This window comes from Stenella coeruleoalba (assembly GCF_951394435.1).
Source record: "Stenella coeruleoalba genome assembly, chromosome: 6".
Taxonomy (NCBI): Eukaryota; Metazoa; Chordata; class Mammalia; order Artiodactyla; family Delphinidae; genus Stenella; species Stenella coeruleoalba.
In genome coordinates, this window is record NC_137151.1 from 55,709,376 (window position 1) to 55,734,338 (window position 24,963).

The 24,963-nt window shown below is 38.5% G+C and overlaps 1 protein-coding gene across 17 annotated transcripts in view; it reads left to right on the forward strand.

Moving 5' to 3' along the window:
- The window catches only part of PKP4 (plakophilin 4), a 252,351-nt gene that overhangs the window by 182,316 nt on the left and 45,072 nt on the right, over positions 1-24,963 (forward strand). For 11 of the 17 annotated variants that reach the window (XM_079925012.1, XM_079925014.1, XM_079925021.1 and 8 more), the window contains 5 exons: positions 4,733-4,864; positions 4,975-5,165; positions 14,580-15,132; positions 20,220-20,408; positions 22,221-22,444. In XM_079925012.1, coding sequence (XP_079781138.1) covers positions 4,733-4,864; positions 4,975-5,165; positions 14,580-15,132; positions 20,220-20,408; positions 22,221-22,444 — 1,289 coding nt within the window. The remainder of the gene's footprint in view (positions 1-4,732; positions 4,865-4,974; positions 5,166-14,579; positions 15,133-20,219; positions 20,409-22,220; positions 22,445-24,963) is intronic. The other 6 variants (XM_079925023.1, XM_079925015.1, XM_079925026.1 and 3 more) reach the window with 4 other exon arrangements.

Sequence of the window (24,963 nt, forward strand, 5' to 3'; positions counted from 1 at the left end):
CATTTTTTTAAGACCAGTTTAGCGATGATGAACTTCTTTAGCTTTTACTTGTTTGGAAAACTCTTTATCTCTCAATTCTGAATGATAATCTTGCTGGGTAGGGTATTCTTGGTCGTAAGTTTTTCGTTTCGTTACTTTGACTATATCATGCCACTCCTTTATGGCCTGTAAAGTTTCTGCTGAAAAATCAGCCAATTGCCTTATGGCATATTAACCCTTGTATGTGACTTTTTGTTTTTCTCTCTTTATCTTTAACTATTGCCATTTAATTATGTCTTGGTGTGGATCTCTTTGAGTTCATCTTATTTGGGACTTGGTGCTTCCTGCACCTGGATATCTGTTTTCTTCCCCAGGTTAGGGGAGTTTCAGCCATTGTTTCTTCAGATGGATTTTCTGTCCTTTTCTCTCTCTCTTCTCCTTCTACAGACCCTGTAATGTGAATGTTAGATAGTTGATGTTGTTGCAGTAGTCCCTTAAACTATCCTCATTTGTTAAATTCTTTTTCCTTTTTGCTCTTCTTACTAAGTGATTTTCACCATCCTGTCTTCCATATCACTGATATGTTATTCTGCATCCTCTAATCTGCTGTTGATTTCCTCTAGTGTGTTTTTTACTTCAGTTATTTTATTCTTCAATTCTGATTAGTTCTTTTTTATATTTTCTCTCTCTTTTTTGAAGTTCTCCCTGAGTTCATCCATTCTTCATCCTAGTTTGGTGAGCATCTTTATGACCATTATTTTGAACTCTACCTGGTAAATTGTTTATCTCCATTTTGTTTAGTTCTTTTTCTGAGTTTCTGTCTTGTTTTTTTCATTTGGAAGCTGTTCCTTTGTCTTCTCATTTGTCTAACTCTCTGTGTTTGTTTCTATGCATTAGGCATATCATCTATTTCTCCTGGTCCTGAAAAGGTGGTCTTATATAGAAAGTCCCCTGTGAGGTACAGTATCACAATTCCTCCTGGTCACAAGAGCCAGGATATCCAGGGCTACCCCTGTGTGTGCCCTCTTGTTGTGGTTAGACCACTATTGCTACAGGCACTCTGGTAGGCTGGGCTCACCCCCTTGGTCCAGCCAGCTGATAGGTTTTTCCTCAACTGCTGCAGGCACACTGATGTGTGGGGCTGGTCCCCAGCTCAACTGGCTGCAAGGCCAGCCGGAACTGTTGCAGACATGCTGATATGCTGAGCTAGCTCCCTGGAGTGAGAGCCACTTTGGAGGGGTGCCAGTGCTGGCTGGGACTACCCACTGGCTGGGGCAGAGTGAGAACCACTTTAAAGGGGCCCTCTGGGGCAGGTGGGTTGTGCAGGGCTGGTCCTCGGGAACACCTGGGGAGGGTGCACAGTGTTAGTTAGGTTGAGAAAAGAGAAACAGAAATGGCAGCTGCCAGCAACAGGTCAGCCAGGGGGAAGGAAAGTGAAAAGAAACATAATGGCATCTGACAGTGTTTCCATTCCCAAAGGAAGTTCCACCAGATACCTGCCGTCTGGCACATACCCCCAAATAGTCAGTGAATCTCCTTCTCATATGACCTCGATGCTTTTCAGGCTGTTGCTTCTGCCCTGGTACCTGGAACAGGTGAGTTTGTGTGTGAGCTCTTTATGGGCAGTCTTGGTTTCCCACAGCCCTCTGGCTCTTCCAGACTTAAGCCTTGCTGGTTTTCAAAGCCAGACGTTATGGGGGCTTGTCTTCCTTGTGCAGCTCCCCTGGTCTGGGGAGCGTGACGTGGGACTTGGGTCCCTCGCTCCTCAGGGGTCCTCCACGGTTGTAATATCTCTCCCGTTTGTGGGTTGCTGCACTAAGTGTGTGCGTTCTGACTAGACCGTGTATCTCCCCCTCCTACCCATCTCAATGTGGACTTTTCTTTATATCCTCAGTTGTAGAAAATCTGTTCTGCTAGTCTTCAGGCCATTCTCAGACATGGTTGTTCTATCCGTAGTTGCAGTTTTGTGTATCCGTAGGAGGAAGTGAGCTCAGGATCCTCCTACTCTGCCATCTTGATCCCATCAAGATTATTTTAAATAGCTTCTCTTAGAAAAGAGTGTAAATGAGCACAATTGCTTGTCACCTGGTTTGTGAGAAAATGTTCCATTGGATAAAGAGACAAAATTGCTGAAGTACAGATTTTTAGCGTGTCTCTTTTTCTTTTCTTATTTAAATAATATCTCCTAATGGTTAAAAAGAGAGAGACATACACAGAACTCTAATGGTTTTGGTTTCCATGGTGATAATTTTTCAGATTCTGACACTGCATGCCACCTAGTGTTTCCAAGCCAAGAGCTTTGATGTAATGGTATCCCAGGTTTTATCTTGTACTAAAGCTGAAGCTAGGAGCTATCTAAACGTCTTTTTCTTTTTAAAAGTGGCACACTTTTCCATTATGCCAATTCTTGAAACTGCCAGATTGGTGCTTCCATGTCTATAGTCTGTTGCCATTTCCTTTGTGATTTTCCAGTGTTCCGTTCCTGGATGAAATAAAGGTGGATTACTACCTAGCTCTGATCTCAGGTCCTCTCTTGTTTAGCTTCTCTGAGGCATTCCATTCCCTGTAAAACTCTTATAACCTAGCAAACTATGTATTTTACTCAGTCCCTAGTAAAACTCCTTCAAGAATTGCTGTGTAAGAGTGTTTAGAACTGTGGAAAGACAGAAGACTTACAAATGAAGCAGATTACCCTTCACTATTAGCAGCCTGATACAGACTTAGATCATGTTTCCGTGTGTACCAGGGAATCCACATACAATCTGAAATCTGTATTGAAATTCCAAACTTAAGAATTCAGGGCTTCCCTGGTGGCGCAGTGGTTGAGAGTCTGCCTGCCGATGCAGGGGACATGGGTTCGTGCCCCGGTCCGGGAAGATCCCACATGCCGCGGAGCGGCTGGGCCCGTGGGCCATGGCCGCTGAGCCTGCGCGGCCGGAGCCTGTGCTCCGCAACGGGAGAGGCCACAACAGTGAGAGGCCCGCGTACCGCAAAAAAAAAAAAAGAATTCAGAGCTATCACAGAGTTCTGCTACCTAGAAGTGTAATGTCAAATGATAAACCTAGAGACAGGTTCATCAAAAACCTATATTAAGAATGTCAGCAAATCTTTCTGGAGGCTAGGAAACAAAACCTTGGATTGAATCTGACATCAAGTTAAAGGTTTAGAATGTGGCATCCCAGTTCTCCTGTAAACCCAAATTCACTTTCCAAACTAGCTTGATCAGCAATGCCTAAAAGTTTTACTTTGCTTTTCATAGACAAACCTTATTGAACACAATAAAGTAAAGCCCACAGCACAATGCCAGGCATGAATCAGTGCTCAATAAAGAGAAGCTGCTATTCTTACTGGGAATTTGTTCAATAAATATTTACTGAGCACCTACTGAGTGCTATGCACCTATCCTAGGCACTGAGGATACAACAGTAAACAAAGCAGACAAAAGTCCCTGCCTGCTTTGAGCTTATAGTCTAGTGGAGAGAGATGGTGATAAGTGCTATAAAGAAAGGGCAAACTGGCCTCCTGTGGTAAGTGGATACTGCTTAGATATTACTTCCTTTAGGGAATTTTTCCTAAGCTCCTTTCCCCCGACAGTAACACAAACATGTGCATGCACGGTGACACACAAACACTGTATCTTTTCTCAGCTGCATGCTTAGAGCCTGGCATATAGTAGGGCCTTAATAAATAGTTAAAGAAAGAAAGTCAGAAAGGAAAGACTAATTTCAATCCTTAGGATTGTGTGTTAAACTCAGAATGTGATACCGATTCAATTTAAATCTGTAAAGTGAGAGTGAAGTGGCATTCCTGAAAAAAATGTTTGTTAGCAACATGAGGGTTAAACTTGAGGAAAGAAAGACTTGTCATGAATATAATCAGAATATGGGCAAATATATTTTGAAGAACCTAGAGGAAAGAGAACATATTTGATTAGAACTGGGAAAAGGCAGTAAAAGCTACACCACCTAAATTTACAGCATAAAAAAGAGGTTGGAATCGGGAAGAAGATAAGTTGTTTTGTTTTGCTTTTTAAGTTCAAGATGGCAAAATGATACAGCTGAAAATAAAACAAGATAATGGGCGAGACAGATTTGAGTAAAGAAAACAATAATGAGGTTAGATTTGTCTATATTCATTTTGTAAAGACTATAAGAATAAAATAAGCAAATGGATAAGAAATTTAAATTTCCATTGTTGGCAATTCTGAAAACTGCACAGAGTTCCTTTGATTTTAGATGATATGAAATGTGACATAAAAAGCTAGCCCTACCTTCAGAGGTTTCATCACCAAGCTCAATAATGTGAATATCATGCAAGTTTTCGTTTCAATAGTTTGAGATATGGAGGATCTTGTTTTACATAGTCACCCTTCTCACTCCATCTGTTAATCCTCTTGGGGAAGTCACCCTGAGAGGTGAGTTTTCCAAGGGGTAACAAGGTCAGTTTTCAGATTTTAATTTAATCTAGTATGTAAGTTAATTTGTGGCTGGTAATCAGGATGAGAAACATTCATGAAATTTAGCAAAATATATTAATAAACTGAGTATATGGAACACTTTCATATAGAAAAGAGTCAAAATGACTGTGCAGTTTAAGGTGAAAATAGTCTTGTATTAACTTGTATGAAGGCTTGAGTTAATAGTCTTGTATTAAGATTATAAGACATTACTGACAAGTACCTGAACCCTTTTTTTAGCAAGTTTTTATGTATTATTTTCGTTGAGTTTAGCTGATTAAACTTATCTTCTTCCAGATGTGCCAAATACTGGTGTAAACAAACCTAGAGCTTCGGACGCTGTCCATCCCAATAACTATCTCATCAGGACAGAGCCAGAGCAAGGAACCCTCTACTCACCAGAACAGACGTCTCTCCATGAAAGTGAGGGTCTGTTGTATTATCTTTTAAGTATTAGATTTGCTTTTAATATTTCCATTTTGAAAATGAGCATCAGAAGTGTAAAATGAAGATATATTCTGCTGGTTTCATTCCTTCAGGATCATTGGGTAACTCAAGAAGTTCAACACAAATGAATTCTTATTCCGACAGTGGATACCAGGAAGCAGGGAGTTTCCACAACAGCCAGAACTTGAGTAAGGCAGATAATAGGCCACAACATTCATTCATAGGATCAACTAATAACCACCTGGTGAGGAATTCAAGAGCTGAAGGACAAACACTGGTTCAGGTAAGCCAAATACATCTCGATCCTTTTTTTAAAAATGGACTCATTTTACACTATGAGTCCATGATGTTAATGAAATTTTACGCTTGAAATCTAAAACTGCATTAGTTCCTATTAATGAATTCTGATAAATTCTAGACATTGGAGAGTAATTTTTCTGTAAGCAGCAAGTTTGGCATGAGGGGAATAGTCCACGGAGAGTGTGAGAGGATTGGGTGGAATATTCTAGTCCCTGAGGGGTTATGAGTTCCTAAAAATACTAAAGCTAAAATATGCTGTAAAGAGTTCTAGAGGGCAAAGCACTATTCCCACACCTGCACAAAATGGGCCTGGCCCACTCTAACCAAAGTTTTTGCCTTCATCATTGGAATTGTTCTCTGAAAACGTATTCTTTTGCTTTGCTAGAATATAGTTATTCCTGCCTATAGGGAGCTACTATATAGAAGCATAACTATTCTGTTAAGGTTTTCTTACTTGATAGTCAAAAATAATAATGCATATGTATTTATAAAAACTCTTTAACTCCTCACTCACTGCCACTTTATTCACCTCAGTCCACCAGCATATGCCAGAATTAATAAAAGTAATAGGAGTCCCGAGTGGCAATAACTAGTGAGGATCTCTCTGTCCAAGTACCCCCGTGATTCCTCTGAAGCTGAAAAATGGCAAGATGATCAAAGAAGTCAGGTGAACCCTAAGCTTCTCTTAACGTGATACAGGAAGCCCTGAAGGTACACACAGCAGTGGGCCAACATTCGCAATGCCAAAGGAGAAACACAAAACGACTTTGGCTCAGCAATTTAAGGGAAACTTTTAAGTATTAAGAGACATTTCTGGGGCTTCCCTGGTGGCGCAGTGGTTGAGAGTCCGCCTGCTCATGCAGGGAACACGGGTTCGTGCCCTGGTCCGGGAGGATCCCACATGCCACGGAGCAGCTAGGCCCGTGAGCCATGGCCGCTGGGCCTGCGCGTCCGGAGCCTATGGTACGCAACGGGAGAGGCCACAACAGTGAGAGGCCCGCGTACCACAAAAAAAAAAAAAAAAGAAAAAAGAAAAGAAACATTTCTGTATTAAAACAAACACAAATATGGTGCATGAATTTTAAGGTAAGACAGGAAATCTTGTGCCCATAGCAAACTACTTCCAGCTGCAGACCCCTCTCCACCAGCTCCATTCCTCAGATGGTGCATTTACTCCTCTGCTGTTAGGGATGCTCTGATGAAACACTCTGGGAAACTTTGGACTAAATGCTTACAGGAGTTCATCTGCTTAGGTGAATTTCTATGTTGGCAGGTCTGAAGTCACACTTACGAATAATAATTAATTACACAGATTGTCTATTTTGCCCCTGAGAGTGGCCATGAGACCTTTTTAATTAATTTATTTATTTTTTAACTTACAGTAAGTTAATTTTGTTCCTGGAGATTGCAAGACCATCTTTAAAACTGAACTTGCATGTATTCTGGGGAACACAATTTCTAGATATCTGGGCCAAGTGTCATCCCATTTTGATAGTAAACAGCTTATGTGTGGGATTTTTTAAATTATCTTTAGCACTATTAGTAAACCCCAAGTACAGATTTTAATTTTCCAACTGCCTACTAATTTTTTTGTTTTGTTTTGTTTTTTCTTTTTTAACATCTTTTTTGGAGTATAATTGCTTCACAATGTTGTGTTAGTCTCTGCTGTATAACAAAGTGAATCAGCTATATGTATACGTATATCCCCATATCCCCTCCTTCTTTCATCTCCCTCCCACCCTCCCTATTTCACCCTTCCAGGTGGTCACAAAACACCGAGTTGATCTCCCTGTGCAACGTGGCTGCTCCCTATTAGCTATCTATTTTACATTTGATAGTGTATATATGTCAATGCTACTCTCTCACTTCATCCCAGCTTACCCTTCCCCCTCACCGTGTCCTCAAGTCCATTCTCTACTTCTGGGTCTTTATTCCTGTCCTGCCCCTAGGTTCATTGGAACCTTTTTTTTAAGATTCCATGTATATGTGTTAGCATACAGTATTTGTTTTTCTCTTTCTGACTTACTTCACTCTCTATGACAGACTCTAGGTCCCTCCATCTCACTACAAGTAACGCAATTTCATTTCTTTATATGGATGAGTAATATTCCCTTGTATATATGTGCCACATCTTCTTTATCCATTCATCTGTCAGTGGACAGTTAGGTTGCTTCCATGTCCTGGCCATTGTAAATAGTGCTGCAATGAACACTGTGGTACATGTCTCTTTTTGAATTATGGTTTTCTCAGGGTACATGCCCAGTAGTGGGATTTCTGGTATATGGTATGGTATGGTAGTTCTATTTTTAGTTTTTTAAGGAACTTCCATACTGTTCTCCATAGTGGCTGTATCAATTTACATTCCCACCAACAGTGCAGGAGGGTTCCCTTTTCTCCACACTGTCTCCAGCATTTATTGCTTATAGATTTTTGATGATGGCCATTCTGACCGATGTGAGGTGATACTTCATTGTAGTTTTGATTTGCATTTCTCTAATGATTAGTGATATTGAGCATCCTTTCATGTGTTTGTTGGCTATCTGTACATCTTCTTTGGAGAAATGTCTATTTAGGTCTTCTGCCCATTTCTGGATTGGGTTGTTTGTATTTTTGATATTGAGCTGCATGAGCTGCTTATATATTTTGGTGATTAATCCTTTGTCAGTTGCTTCATTTGCAAATATTTTCTCCCATTCTGAGGGTTGTCTTTTTGTCTTGTTTATGGTTTCCTTTGCTGTGCAAAAACTGTGAAGTTTCATTAGGTCCCATTTGTTTATTTTTGTTTTTATTTCCATTTCTCTAGGAGGTGGGTCAAAAAGGATCTTGCTGTGACTTATGTCAAAGAGTCTGCTGCCTATGTTTTCCTCTAAGAGTTTTATAATGTCTGGCCTTACATTTAGGTCTTTAATCCATTTTGAGTTTATTTTTGTATACGGTGTTAGGGAGGGTGCTAATTTCATTCTTTTACATGTAGCTGTCCAGTTTTCCCAGCACCACTTATTGAAGAGAATTCTTTTCTCCATTTTATATTCTTGCCTCCTTTATCAAAGATAAGGTGACCATATGTGCATGGGTTTATCTCTGGGCTTTCTATCCTGTTCCATTGATCTATATTTTCTGTTTTGGGGCCAGTACCATTCTGTCTTGGTTATTGTTGCTTTGTAGTATAGACTGAAGTCAGGGAGCCTGATTCCTCTAGCTCCATTTTTCCTTCTCAAGAGTGCTTTGGCTACCTGGGGTCTTTTGTGTTTCCATACAAATTGTGAGATTTTTTGTTCTGTGAAAAATGCCATTGGTAGTTTGATAGGGATCACGTTGAATCTGTAGATTGCCTTGGGTAGTATAGTCATTTTCATAATGTTGATTCTTCCAATCCAAGAACATGGTATATCTCTCCATCTGTTTGTATCATCCTTAATTTCTTTCATCAGTGTCTTATAGTTTTCTGCATACAGAAAACTTTTGCATTCCTTGTGGGCCTCAATTAGGTGTCCACAGTTCTCTTGTCCTTTCTCAATCACGCATCGCACACCTTCTTGGTCTCTGGGCAGGCACAGCAGGGCTGCAGAGGCTTCTTCTCCTGCGACTCAGATGGGGCAGGGCTTGTGGCCGCCAAACCAGGCATTTTTTGCACCGAAAGCAGCAACTAGCACAGACACCCTAAACGCCAGCCTCCGCAAACGCCGCCGATTGCCTGCAATCTTTTGTCTCCTTAGGTAGGTTTATTCCTAGGCGTTTTATTCTTTTCATTGAAGAGGTAAATGGGAGTGTTTCCTTAATTTCTCTTTCAGATTTTTCATCATTGGTGTATAGGAATGCATGAGATTTCTGTACATTAATTTTGTATCCTGCTACTTTACCACATTCATTGATTAGCTCTAGCAGTTTTCTGGTAGCATCTTTAGGATTCTCTATGTATAGTATCATGTCATCTGCAAACAGTGACAGCTTTACTTCTTCTTTTCCGATTTGGATTCCTTTGATTTCTTTTTCTTCTCTGATTGCTGTGGCTAAAACTTCCAAAACTATGTTGAATAATATTTGTGAGAGTGGCATCCTTGTCTTGTTCCTGATTTTAGAGGAAATGGTTTCAGTTTTTCACCACTGAGGACGATGTTGGCTGTGGGTTTGTCATATATGGCCTTTATTTGTTGAGGTAAGTTCCTTCTATGCCTACTTTCTGGAGAGTTTTTATCATAAATGGGTGTTGAATTTTGTCAAAAGCTTTTTCAGCGTCTATTGAGATTATCATGTGATTTTTATCCTGCAGTTTGTTAATATGGTGTATCACATTGATTGATTTGCATATATTGAAGAATCCTTGCATTCCTGGGATAAACGCCACTTGATAATGGTGTATGATCCTTTTAATGTGCTATTGGATTCTGTTTGTTAGTATTTTTGTTGAGGATTTTTGCATCTAGGTTCATCAGTGATATTGGTCTGTAGTTTTCTTTTTTTGTGACATCTTTGTCTGGTTTTGGTATCAGGGTGATGATGGCCTTGTAGAATGAGTTTGGGAGTATTCCTCCCTCTGCTATTTTGGAAGAGTTTGAGAAGGATAGGTGCTAGCTCTTCTCTAAATGTTTGGTAGCATTCACCTGTGAAGCCATCTGGTCCTGGCCTTTTGTTTGTTGGAAGATTTTTAATCACAGTTTCAATTTCAGTGCTTGTGATTGGTCTGTTTATATTTCTATTTCTTCCTGGTTCAGTCTCGGAAGGTTGTGCTTTTCTAAGAATTTGTCCATTTCTTCCAGGTTGTCCATTTTATTGGCACGTAGTTGCTTATAGTAATCTCTCATGATCCTTTGTATTTCTGCAGTGTCAGTTGTTACTTCTCCTTTTTCATTTCTAATTCCGTTGAGTTGAGACTTCTCCCTTTTTTTCTTGATGAGTCTGGCTAATGGTTTATCAATTTTGTTTATCTTTTCAAAGAACCCGCTTTTAGTTTTATTGATCTTTGCTATTGTGTCCTTCATTTCTTTTTCATTTATTTTTGATCTGATCTTTATGATTTCTTTCATTCTGCTAACTTTGGGTTTTTTTTTGTTGTTGTTCTTCTTTCTCTAATTGCTTTAGGTGTAAGGTTAAGCTGTTTATTTGAGATTTTTCTTGTTTCTTGAGGTAGGATTGTATTGCTATAAACTTCCCTCTTAGAAATGCATTTGCTTCATCCCATAGGTTTTGGGTTGTCGTGTTTTCATTGTCATTTGTCTCTAGATATCTTTTGATTTCCTCTTTGATTTCTTTAGTGATCTCTTGGTTATTTAATAGCATAGTGTTTAGCCTCCATGTGTCTGTATTTTTTACAGTTTTTTTCCTGTGATTGATATCTAGTCTCATAGCATTGTGGTCAGAAAAGATACTTAATATGGTTTCAATTTTCTTAAATTTACCAAGGCTTGATGTGTGACCCGAGATATGATCTATCCTGGAGAATGTTCCATGAGCACTTGAGAAGAAAGCGTATTCTATTGTTTTTGGACGGAATGTCCTATAAGTATCAATTAAGTCCATCTTGTTTAATGTGTCATTTAAAGCTTGTGTTTCCTTATTTAATTTCATTTTGGATGTTCTGTCCATTGGTGAAAGTGGGGTGTTAAAGTCCCCTACTATGAATGTGTTCCTGTCAATTTCCCCTTTTATGGCTGTTAGCATTTGCTTTATATATTGAGGTTCTCCTATGTTGGGTGCATAAATATTTACAATTGTTATATCTTCTTCTTGGATTGATCCCTTGATCATTATGTAGTGTCCTTCTTTGTCTCTTGTAATAATCCTTATTTTAAAGTCTATTTTGTCTGATATGAGAATTGCTACTCCAGCTTTCTTTTGATTTCCATTTGCATGGAATATCTTTTTCCATCCCCTCACTTTCAGTCTGTATGAGTCCCTAGGTCTGAAGTGGGTGTCTTGTAGACAACAAATATATGGGTCTTGTTTTTGTATCCATTCAGCCAGTCTGTGTCTTTTGTTTGGAGCATTTAATCCATTTACATTTAAGGTAATTATCATATGTATGTTTCCATTACCATTTTTAAATTGTTTTGGGTTTGCTATTGTAGGTCTTTTCCTTCTCTTATGTCTCCTGTCTAGAGAAGCTCCTTTAGCATTCGTTGTAAAGCTGGTTTGGTGGTGCTGAATTCTCTTAGCTTTTGTTTGTCTGTAAAGGTTTTCATTTCTCTGTCAAATCTGAATGAGTTCGTTGCTGGGTAGAGTAATCTTGGTTGTAGGTTTTTCCCTTTCATCCCTTTAAATATGTCCTGCCACTCCCTTCTGGCTTGCAGAGTTTCTACTGAAAGATCAGCTGTTAATCTTACGGGGATTCCTTTGTATGTTATTTGTTGCTTTTCCCCTGCTGCTTTTAATATCTTTTCTTTGCATTTAATTTTTGATAGTTTGATTATTATGTGTCTCGGTGTGTTTCTCCTTGGATTTGTCTTTTGTGGCACTCCCTGCGCTTCCTGGACTTGATTGCCTGTTTCCTTTCCCATGTTAGGGAAGTTTTCAACTATAAGCTCTTCAAATATTTTTTCAGGCCCTTTCTTTTTCTCTTCTTCTTCTGAGACCCATATAATTAGAATGTTGATGTGTTCATTATTGTCCCAGAGATCTCTGAGACTGTCCTCAATTCTTTTTTCTTTATTCTGCTCTGCAGCAGTTATTTCCACTATTTTATCTTCCAGGTCACTTATCTGTTCTTTTGCCTCAGTTATTCTGCTATCAATTCCTTCTAGAGAATTTTTAATTTCATTTATTGTGTTGTTCATCATTGTTTATTTGCTCTTTAGTTCTTCTAGGTCCTTGTTAAACGTTTCTTGTATTTTCTCCATTCTATTTCCACAATTTTGGATCATCTTTACTATCATTACTCTGAATTCTTTTTCAGGTAGACTGCCTATTTTCTCTTCATTTATTTTGTCTGTTTGGTTTTTACCTTACTCATTTATCTCCTGCATATTTCTCTGTCTTCTCATTTTGCTTAACTTACTGTGTTTGGGGTTACCTTTTCGCTGGCTGCAGGTTCGTAGTTCTTGTTGTTTTTGGAGTCTGCCCCCAGTAGTTGAGGTTGGTTCAGTGGCTTGTGTAGGCTTCCTGATGGAGGGGACTGGTGCCTGTGTTCTGGAGGGTGGGGCTGGATCTTGTCTTTCTGGTGGGCAGGCCACATCCAGTGGTGTGTTTTGGGGTGTCTGTGAACTTAGTATGATTTTATGAAGCCTCTCTGCTAATGGGTGGGGTTGTGTTCCTGTCTTGCTAGTTGTTTGGCATGGGGCATCCAGCGCTGGAGCTTGCTCTCCGTTGGGTGGAGCTGGGTCTTAGCATTGAGACTGTGATCTCAGGGAGAGCTGTTGCCAATTGATATTATGTGGGGCCAGGAGGTCTCTGGTGGTCCAGTGTCCTGAACTTTGCTCTCCCACCTCAGAGGCTCAGGCCTGACACCAGGCCGGAGCACCAAGACCCTGTCAGCCACATGGCTCAGAAGAAAAGGGAGAAAAAAAGAAAGAAAAATAATAATTAATAAAATAATAGAAAATAAGTCAAATTAAAAAAATAAGAAAGCAATTTGAAAAACATGAAGAGAGCAACCAAACCAATGAACAAATCCACGAATGATAACAAGCACTAAAAACTATACTAAGATAAACATAAAAATCAGAAACAAGTCAGTCGCAGACAGCAAACCCCAAGTCTAGAGTTGCACCCAAAGTCCACCGCCTCAATTTTGGGTTGACGCATTGTCTATTGAGGTATTCCACATATGCAGGGTACCTCAAGTTGATTGTGGGGATTTTATCCACTGCTCCTGAGGCTGCACAGAGAAATTTCCCTTTCTCCTCTTTGTTTGCACAGCTCCTGGGTTTCAGCTTTGGTTTTGGTCCCATCTCTGCATGTAGGTCACCCTCAGGCTTCTGTTCCCGCCCAGACTGGACGGGGTTAAAGCAGCGGCTGATTAGGGGGCTCTCGCTCACTCACACGGGGGGATGGAGAGGTACGGTAGTTATAATTGGAATGCAGGGCGAGCCTGCGTTGGCAGAGGCCGGCATGATGTTGTGAAAGCCTGAGGCACACTGTGTGTTCTCCTGCCTACTAATTTTTAAACTCCCTCTTTCTTGCCTTATTGTTTATTTTCAGTCACCTTCCCTCCCCAGATCTTCTCCTTTCCATGGCTATTGCCTTCCCAGAATTGTTGAGTTTGAGCACCCAAGTGGTCTCAGAGCAGGTGTTTCAGCCAGCCAACTGCTTATGACACGTGGAGACAAAACATGTTTCTTCTTATGGCATCTAAGAGTATACAAAGTCTGTGACTCATCCCTTTTCTTCCTTTATTGCCCCAACTAAAAGTGAAAGGGGGTTGATGACAACTGTACTCTAGTAGTCACTAAGGAGATACAGAAAAAGCTTGGTCCTGAGCTTATAACCCACTGCCTCAGTCCAGCCACCATTCTTCTTCATTGTTGTCCTGCATCAAGAAAGGAATCTGAGACTCAGTGTTTGCAAAAGTCTATGGATTCATAGAAGGACTAGCCCTGGCAGAGATGTTCTTCACTTCCCAATCTGGTCATTTGCAGCTGGCCAGAACTCAGCAGAGATTTTGAGCATACCTCCTGCTGGAACAGATTGTGGGTACTTGTATTTGCATCTCTTTTGATCCACCAGCTTAAGACAAGAGCTTATAAATCAAAGGAGGTAGAAAGAAATGGCTGAAATCACTAGCAGCCACACTTAAGCTAAAAGAAAAGATAGATTTGGCTAACGCACTAATGCAGCACTCACAGAGGAGAGCTGAGAGCACAGGCCCTATCCAAACGTTCAATTATTCCACTTTGAAAGAACCTTCCTTTTGTTAATGGGGCCAACCCATAAAGACAGTTGTAAAGGCAGTTATAGATACTGCTCTAGCTTTACCTAGATTAACATATTGGAAAAGTTTTGTTTTGTTTGTTTTGTTTTTGTTTTACACAAATGGGTTAACTTAGCCAAACTTTGACTCGCAGGGTACAAAATAAGTACACTGGTCCAGTGACCCTTCACACTTGCAATACAGCATGGTATGTGTTGTGGAAAATGTGTAGGCAGAGGGTAAAATAATGTAAAGACAAAAGAAAAAAAGAATAGTAAATGTCTTTAGATCTCTCCTTACTGGTTGGTTTTAGTGTTCTGAAGGGGCAAGTTGGAGATTAAACCACCACCAAAAAAAAAAAAATAGTAGAACAAGAAAAACAGAATAAGGAAAAATTAAGATCCAGCTCTACAGCAAAAAAAAGGAAAAGAAACTTAGATGCCTAAAATAAATAGTGAATTCACATTCTGTAGTGAGCTATGTACATTTTTTTGTGTAATGACAATGGACACACAACCCTGGATAAACCATTCTCTTTTCTCCCCCTTTCATCAGCCATCAGTAGCCAATCGGGCCATGAGAAGAGTTAGTTCAGTTCCATCTAGAGCACAGTCTCCTTCTTATATTATCAGCACAGGCGTGTCTCCTTCAAGGGGGTCACTGAGAACTTCTCTTGGTAGTGGATTCGGCTCTCCATCAGTGACCGACTCCCGACCACTGAACCCCAGTGCATACTCTTCCACCACATTACCTGCTCAGCGGGCAGCCTCTCCGTACTCTGCACAGAGACCCGCCTCCCCATCAGCTGTACGTCGGATTGGGTCGGTCACCTCCCGGCAGACCTCCAGTCCCAACGGACCAACCCCTCAGTACCAAACGACCACCAGAGTGGGGTCCCCACTGACCCTGACGGATGCACAGACTCGAGTAGCTTCCCCATCCCAAGGCCAGGTGGGGTCATTATCCCCCAAACGCTCAGGGATGACCGCCGTACCGCAGCATCTGGGACCTTCACTGCAAAGGACTGTTCATGACATGGAACAATTTGGACAGCAGCAGTATGACATTTATGAGAGGATGGTTCCACCTCGGCCAGACAGCCTGACAGGTGAGTACAAGGGGACAGCCCTACACAAAGCCCAGCGGGAAAGTCTTCCATGTAACCGTTGTTGAAACAGAGCATGTAACTTGGAAAAAGCTTACATTTTTATCTTAAAATTTATACTGCAGACTTCAGGCTGACTTGTCTTTCAGGCTCTATAATTGTTTTTCTTTTTGCGGTACCTGGGCCTCCCACTACTGTGGCCCCTCCCGCTGCAGAGCACAGGTTCCGGACGCGCAGGCTCAGTGGCCATGGCTCACGGGCCCAGCCGCTCCACGTTACGTGGGATCTTCCCAGACCGGGGCACGAACCCGCGTCCCCTGCGTCAGCAGGCAGCCTCCCAACCACTGCGCCACCAGGGAAGCCCTGGACTCTATAATTTTTAATGCACCGAATTACACACATTTATATCACCAGACCTCTTTTGTAATGAATACATTTCTCCCATCCCTCACAATATTAGGATATAAGAGGTACTTTTTTGCTTTTTAGAAGAATTGGTTGGCATTCTAAACTGTTTGTTGAGGTTTTTCACAGTGAAATAGTTTTCACTAGCTAGGCCTACCCATACTCAAAACCCTAAGATATGTTAAAAGGTGGTATCAGAATATCTGTTCAAATTTTTTTTTTTAAAGAAATGCCCTAATAGTGTAGACTAGAATATGGATTTCCTCACTTACTGCCTTGATTTTTAGCATCCTGATGGGAAAGCACAAATTTCTTATGAATTACCTTCAAATGCCGCTTGTATTAAATCAGAAAGACACCAACCAGGTCACTGGTAGTCCAACTGTTTCCTTCAGCGTTTTTTCACGGCAGGTACCCTACATGATGTATAGACTTGTTCTTTTGATTAAAATGAATTCATCTTTAGCTAGTGTTCTAAATTATATTTTAAAAGTAACATGTACATAATGGTAAAAAGAATTCAAACTATGCAGGGAAATATGAATTGAGAAGTGAAAGTCTCAGCCTTCTCTTTACCCTCACCCAGTCCCACTCACCAGTTTATGTATCTTCCAGAATGTTTGATTACATATATGAGTATATACATCACATACAAATGTGCACACATTGTGTTTCTTTTTTATTTTTAATGCTGTTGGAATTCTATTATATATATCTTCTATACCTTGTTCATTTTTTAATATGTCAGAGTTCTACTTCATTCTCTCAAGGGATGCCTAGGACCCTATTTTATAGATGTATTATAATTTAATCACTTTGCTATTAATGGACATTTAGGTTTTCTCATTTTTAGCTGTTAGAGACAATGATGCAATATATATTATTCCTCCTGCATATTTGCACATAGCTACTAAGATAACTATGGGATCCATTTCTTGAAGTAGAATTGCTGGATCAAAATATGTGTGTATATTTTCTTAATGAAATACTGTCAAATTGCCCCCAGGAAGGTTTTATAGATTTCTATTTATACCAGTAGTTTGAGCGCATGTTCCCTACACCTTCACTAGCACTGCATGATGTCAAAGAGTTTCATCTTTGCCAGTCTGGCAGTTAAAAAGCTGTACCTCATTGTTTCAAGTGGCCTGTGTTGAGTAATGACTGAGGTTGATGATTTCATATGTTTATCAGCCATTTTATTGCTTTTCTGCAAACCGTGAGTCCAGGTCGTCTATTTTTTTAATTTGTAAACGCTTATTATACTTGAAATAAATTAACCCCTTGTAATATACTTCTCAGGTATTTTTCTCATTTTGTAATTTGTCTTTTGACTTTGTTTTTGGTATTTCTTATCTACAGAAGTTTTTAATATTTTGTGAAGTAAGATTAATATCCTTTCCGTATGGCTTCTGGGAAAGGTAAAGCCTTTTTGAAATTTTCTGATTGAAGAATCTTGCACAAAGAATTAATATTGAACTTGATTCTGAGCTCAAGGAAATTCCTAGTGGAGAAACTGCCTCTTTTTCATTCAGCCGTTAGAGGGGTGTCCTTGGCTTAGATATTTTCTGGCATGCCTCTGAAAAGTATGCAGCAGAGTGAGGTGGAATCATTTACGACATTCTGCCTCTGAAGGAAACCTTAAGAGATAAATAGTTCTGAGGATTTCTGTGCCCCAGCCCTGCCCCGTGTATGTGAACAACGGCTGTGCAGAAATCTATGTTTGCAGTAGAGTGAAGAGGAAGCCCAGGAAAGAAAGTGAGCACATAAAGTACTGTCTCCATGTTTAACCCTGGAGCGCTGATCTCCTTTGGTTTAAAAAACCTGCTTCTCTGACAGTGCAGGTGAAGTTAGACTTTATGTTTCAGGGGGAAAAAATTATACGTAGCCTATTATGGATTTTTTTTTTTCCTAGAATATGACAGTCTTCAAAAGAAGTAAAGGGTTTCTTAAAATGTTCTAGGGATGCTTTGGTTTCCATCATCTAGCTACCTGCCCAATTAGTCTGAATGTGGATCCTAATTTGTAAATTCCTCTCTTTTTTTTTCTTATTTTAGAAAGTGATGCGCTTGTCATTATATTTACTATGCTTCTGATTTCAAAGGCTTAATAACCTGCTAATTGATAAGCCTAAAGCAATATTTTATAATCGATTCAGACACTTGGATTTTGGTGATCATAATTTAAATGATGTATATAAATTACTTCCTACAACAGAAAAATATGTCTGCCTGAAAATATTCATTTCTGTATAATCATAGCATATCAAGACAAGTTTTGAGAATAAGAAGAATTCATATTTGGAAGATAAATTTATGTTTGTTTTCACTAACTTAAAATATAAAGGTTTTAAATCACAAGGAATATATCATTGAAGTAGGTAAACTAGTATGTATTTGTGGAATTGCAACATATCACTTGTCTTCCAGTTTAAAAGATATTAAGTTATAATAGCCTTTCTGCACAATCATTTTACTTAATCTATAGGGGCTGTGTAATTTTGTAATTTTTTAAATGTTAATCTACAGTAGTTGTGTTTTGTTTTAATGCATGAGTAGGTAAACAAAAATATTTACCATCATAATGTTATTCACAAAGATTTCTAATATCGAGAAATTGCTATTTCACTATAATTCTTAAGTTTTTATTTCCCGTTATAGTCTATCACGTACAGTCATTTCATCTCACTAATAATCCTGTAACAGGGGGCTGTTTATTGGATACTTTTTATAGTTGTAAGTGGTAACAAGCTCATTTGGTTACCTTTCTTGTGAAATCATAGTAAATGTTTATGAAAGTTTTCATATTATATGGATTCCAGTGAAGACTCCAGCTAGATCCTGGCACAGTGAGAATATCACATTCTGAACGGGGCAGAATGCTTTGGTCTCTTTTCACATCACTGTGGTGGTGAGCCAAGGCGGCTTAGCCAACTTTAGGAGCATCCAGGACTCAGCTTGCCTCCACCCAAGTGTTTGCGATCTTCAGAGTCTCACAGTAAATCAAGGGCTCTACTGAATATTAAAATAATGCCTCATACTGATAAGATTTCCAAGAACTAGGTGCATTTTCCTGCCCACTTTACGTCACCATTAACAAAATCAATGCCTGCAACTTTTGTTCAAGATACTCTTGGGCTCTATAAAGAAATGGAGTTTATACTGTGCTAAGAATGAGAAATCTGCCAGTGAATAAAAAGCTGAAATCCTCAGATGAGAACTTTACAACAGCAATCATAATATGGTCTTTAGAGTTACATGGGCTTCCATGAACCCCTGGTGAGCTAACCTCCCTCCTTAACCTTATGTCTGTGGAGGGCTCTGTCCAGTTCAAGGTTTCTCACACCATGTCTCATTGATCCTTGAGAAATAGCTTTGTCCAGTGCAATGACAGATCATGGAGGGGGCTTCCTCTCAGCCCCACCAGGAAGTAGCTCTCTGAAGGGGATGAACTACATTTCCTTTGGGGCTCCGTTTCCTCAATTTTAAAATGGGAAGATTTGGCTGAATGAGCTCCCAATTATAAGATTGTATAAACCTGTGATCTTCATTTTAGCAAGTGAGGAGCCAGTAGCCAAAACCCACATTTGTTCATTTAATTTCTTCCCATGTCACGTTGCTGTCCGGGGTTGGTAATAATCATTCATATTAGCAGCTTTAATGTATTAACTTTCTTGCCACTCCTCACTAAGCAACATGTAATTATCACTCACATTCAGGCCCATTCACTTTTAGTTGTCATATGATTAACTGAGCTAACAAGATGTGAGCAAGCGTGTCTTTTGGTAATTAGTTACTGCGTTGATTATTTGCAGTCTTTTTAAAAGGGAATATATGCTGACTGACCTCAGATATGTTTGTGCTTTTTCTTGCTCGTGTTTAGAATGTAACCTTAGTTGGTATTCTTACCAAGTGACAAATTTTACTTACTAATGAATGATGACACCTCACAGATTTCTGAGCATCATAATGTAGAATATACTAATTCACTTTTTTAAAGAAAATAACATGTTTGGGTTTGAAATTTGCAGTAATTATTAATAATTTGAATGAGAGTATTTGAAATGACTTAATACACTAACTTTGTACTTTTCCTTTACACTAGAAAGAAGGTAAACAAGAATCTGGTATTTGGATTCCTAGAAAAACACTTGTTTTGTTTTTTTAATTGTGATAACAAATAATAAAAGAATACTTTATAAATCTTATTAGTTCGCTGATGATATTTTAAACTTTGTAACATAAAATTTCACCTTTTTCTATAAAAATCTTGGATGAATGAATTGAGACAAAGTTCAGAACAGTTCTTGAACATCAGCCTATTTCTAAGCGCTATTATGTAGGTGTTGTCTTAAGTGTTGGGATTTAAAGAGGTGTGGGACATGACGGCGCTCTCTTTTTGGTCACCATCATAAAATAGCTTACAGTTGGGGGATGAATTTCAGAGTATCAAACCATTTAATAATTTCTTATATTTTTTTAGAAAATTTACTTTTATCCTGCTGCCAGAGGAGAAAGTTTTATTTTTAGAATGTATATGGTATCCCATTCATATCTGTTATCCCTCTTTTGTAAAACTCACTAGGTTTGGTGTTTAGACTCAGCATTTGGTCCTGTTGTTTAGGAGTTATACTTTTAACCTCACCACAGCTTTCAAGTTTTTTAATGATGTAATTTTCCTGCCTGTAGGCTTACGGAGTTCCTATGCTAGTCAGCACAGCCAGCTTGGACAAGACCTTCGTTCAACTGTGTCTCCCGACTTGCACATCACTCCTATCTATGAGGGGAGGACCTATTACAGCCCAGTTTACCGCAGCCCAAACCACGGAACCGTGGAGCTCCAAGGATCGCAGACAGCACTGTACCGCACAGGTTCGGGTGGGCATCAGCTCTGTTCAGCTGCTTTCCCAATTTCACCAGCCCAAGAGTAGAGGATTTTATTGAGATGGATTTCCTGTTAGAGTGAATTCATATTGCCCATTTGGTTGTCAGATAAGCAGCCGTGAAAGCAAATCAATAAACAGTAAAACAGAAATTCATTTAGTACCTACTTATAAGTGATATATTTTTACCTTAGTTCAATCTGATCAGTGAACACAGTGATTATATTTTAATTCACAAATAAGTTTGTTGAGCTATAAATCCGACTCCTCAGGTTAGAAGCATATCAGATATAGAAAGGAAAGCCTTTTTTGGAATATTTCTTTGTAATTTTTGTTTCCTAGAACACGTATTTAGAGAAAATCTCTACGTGAGCTATTGGCTTATCTTTGATTTAGCATGTATGTAGCCCAAGTGTATGTGGTATTACTCTTTTTTCGTTACTGAATCTCTTCTGAATTCTTAAGTGATAGAATGTGAAATAAATATTCCTTATGATAGACTCAATCTGGGACAGAATGCAATGATGGCAGTTATAAAAATAGGGAACAGGAATTCACCAGGGGTCCAGTGGTTAGAACTCCGTGCTTCCACTGCAGGGGGCCCAGGTTCGAGCCATGGTTGGGGAACTAAGATCCCACATACCACGTGGTGTGACCAAAAAATAATAATAATAATTTTTAAAATAAGAAAAATAAGCAGCTAGTGCATCACACCCTTGCACCCCCAGACTCACATTTGTGTCACACCGTAGCGGCTGATAGAGCAGAAGCTAGAACCTGTGGCCACGTGAGCTGCCAGATTGTGCTACGGGTGTGGCTTATAAAGTCCCAAGAGGCCGCTTTAAAAAAAAAAAAAAAGTTAGTACAGATTTATTAACGTGCCCATAAATGAATTCCAGGTAGCAATGATAATTCCCTAAAGACACAGCTCTAGGAGCCATACCTCACAGAACACCATGAGGGAGAAGACTGAATTTGAATTGGTTCTTTGCCAAAAACTGACAGTTTGGTCCACTGTGGTATTTTTCTCCTGATAAAATGTACCAATTTTTAATAGATGTTAGTGAAGAAATGTTTCACTCATTATGTTCTGTAAATTGAAGAATTTCTTTATTAGGATTAAGAAGTAAATAGTGTTAAAATATGTTAATTGCAGGAAGAATATGAACACAATCATTGGAGAGATACCTACTGCAATAATTTGGAAAGAAAGGTTAAATACAATGTACAATACTTTATACATAGCATCACACAATCATTTTAGGGAGTAGCTTTAGAAGAAGTTGATATATCAGTCTTCTTTCCTGTGAAGTATATTTTCCAATGTTATCAAAATACACAAGTCTATAAATAAAATATGTATCAAAATACGTAACCTGTGTTCACTAGGTGTCCAAAGTTTGACGGTTTCAGTTATCTATAAGTTTGAATATCTTACGTGTCTTTTATTGCTAAAATGTAGTTATGAAATTTTGTTATCTATTTCTAAGATTAGTTTAATTATTTTCCTTTATTTCACTTTCAGTTTTGTTACTAAATCTTAAACATTAAGACCTACTGTGTAAGCAGATTTATAGTTTCATTTTTGCTTTTTCCTGCTAATAAAATTGACATAAATATTGTTTGTGTTATGTTAAAAACTTCAGTGCCTTTGTTAGCACTAATGAGCTAGATTGGTAATACCTAAAATTAAGCAATTTATATAATTGTTAAAAACGTAACCCTTCTTAAAACTAAAAATATTTTGACTTTGAAAAGTATCACTTTGTGGAGCATACTAATCTTTTTTAAAATGCTGACTTTCTAGTAGGTGTTGGAAATCTGCAAAGGACGTCCAGCCAACGAAGTACCCTTACATACCAAAGAAATAATTATGCTCTGAACACAACAGCTACCTATGCGGAGCCCTACAGGCCAATACAATACCGAGTGCAAGAGTGCAATTATAACAGGCTTCAGCACATAGCACCAGCTGATGACGGCACCACGAGATCCCCATCAATAGACAGCATTCAGAAAGATCCCAGGCAAGTACTGGTTATGAGTCTCCAGAATGCCACCATATCTCAGGAGTCAACTAGTTCCTTCATCCTGACTTTTTTCAAGTTGCCGTGTCTGTTATAATATCAGTAACTCCTTATCTCTCATATTTCCAGTCGTTTGCCAGCACTGTAGGTCATTGAGGTTAATTTCCCTTTAGAGATAGATTCCTTCTTTCAGTGCTTTAATAATAAGTCAGAGAATGCGCAGGTCTGTGTGACTATCTGCAGCACCCACAACTGAAATACTTCATCAAGGCAACCACCTGAGATACGTCTGAATTACACAAAAGATTTTAAAGATCATTTTATGCCTTTTCCTTTATCTTGGCTGACCTCTTACATGATGGCTTCAGAAAATGCATATGGTTGTTTTAAACTGGGAAAGACCAGTGTCAAGTACATTTTGAATCATACTGGTCGGTGCCGTGTTGCGCTTTTATCAACTAGGTCCTTCGAAAAGCTTTCTGCCATTTCGGGGAAGATAGTTTACAAGAAATTCTCACATCTCATGAGCAAAAAATATTTGGCAAATAATAGATGTTTCCTGCTTTTAATTTTATTTGGCCATGTAGAAAACGTGTTTTATTAAGATGAGTCATTTAGTACTTGATCGATTTTGAAAAAGTAGCCTCATCTCTTTAATGAAAGTCATTTAAAATATTCAGGAAATAAAGATATTTAGAAACTAAAAGAGAATTTTAGCTTCTGAAAGAGTGAAATTATTTCTAAATTTTAAGCAGCTTGAGTGTTATTTTAAGGCATATATTAACAAGATTTCATTCACTCTTTGCCCACAAATAGTTATTTCACTGAAAGATTGTTATCATTATCAATTCATTTATAGCAGCCTACCAACTTATTCTAATGAATTAAAAGCATGAGTGAGGTTTGGTTATTAAAACAAAATAACCTAAGGTACTTTTGAGTTGAATGGGAAGCCCACTGCTTCACTAAAACCACTCCACCTATTCACTCTTTTGCCTAAAATATTTTACAGTGCATGCATACATTTGGTTCTGCTATTCCTATTTGTCACCCTTCTGTTATTTTAAGGATTTCTAAAAATAATTTGTCTAATAACACCTCCAATATAATTAAGTCAAAAATTTTTTACATGATTTTGTTTTTTGTTCTTTTCTTTTTTTAAATTTGTTTGTTTGTTTGTTTACTTATTTATTTTTGGCTGCATTGGGTCTTCGTTGCTGCACGCGGGCTTTTTCTAGTTGGGGTGAGCAGGGGCTACTCTTCTTTGCGGTGCACAGGCTTCTCATTGCGGTGGCTTCTCTTGTTGCGGAGTGTGGGCTCAGTAGTTGTGGCTCACAGACTTTAGAGTACAGGCACAATAGTTGTGGCGCATGGGCTTAGTTGCTCTGCAGCATGTGGAATCTTTTTGAAGTCCTCACAAGAACAACAGACTAGGGCACGCTACTAGATACAGAAATTCTCAAAGGGGTTTTGAATTGTAGGTAATTTAGACCATCCCTTGGCTGAATCTGCAGAGAAAAGAATAGCTACCCAGAAAAGCAGTGAAATATGATAAGAGCTTTGAGTTTAGTATGCATTCCTGAAGACTTCAGTTTTGACCTCTGATATGAGCTGATTCATTATAAACAAGGATTTCGTGTCTGATAATATACTTCAGTTATTCATAGTATGATAATTTCATAGTCTAATGCATAAAACTGTTATGGCTAGCTTTGATTATGTGAAACTTTACTGATAATGCATTTTGTAAGATGAATAAATGATTATCTTATAATAGGTGCATTTATTTATTTGAAACTGGAATCCAAGTGAGTTTAAAGTTTGAATAGTCAAACCATGAAATTAAAAACTCATGATAACTATTACTTAATTTTTAGTTTTAAAAATAGCAAATTTTACTATTTTTATTCACTTCTAAACTTACTTCCTCTGTCATTAATGCTACATTATAGTTAACCTGAAAACTACCCTACAAGACTTAAGAAGTTGTTGATGTTTTATACATAAAAGGAAATGTATGAGTTTTTTTTTAATAGTTGTCTAGTTTGGAAGCAAAATTTATTAATAGTACAAATAGTTCATCTGAAAGGAGTAACAAAGTACTTGTTATGGAAAGTGACAGTGACTGCAAGAATGACAGCATTCATGGTGTTCTTTCTGAGGATGGCTTCAGCTGTGACATTCAACAGAATAATTTCATTTGCCATCTCCTTGACCTTTAAGGTGTTGTCAAATATTTTACTTCTACATACATTATCAAATCCATAATGTAGTGTTGTTATTTTTACTGTAAATAGTCAGTTGTCTTTTAAAGAAATTAAGCTAAATTAAAAAGATGGTCTTTATATTCACCTGCATACTTAGTTGTAAATAGTTCTCTTCATGTCTTCCTAGAAATTCTAGTTTCCATCTCCACTCATTTCCCTTCAGCCTGAAGAACTTTCTTTAACCTTTCTTGTGTTGCATGTCTGCTGGCAAGACATTCTCTCAACTTTAATTTATCTGAAAGTGTTTTCATTTACT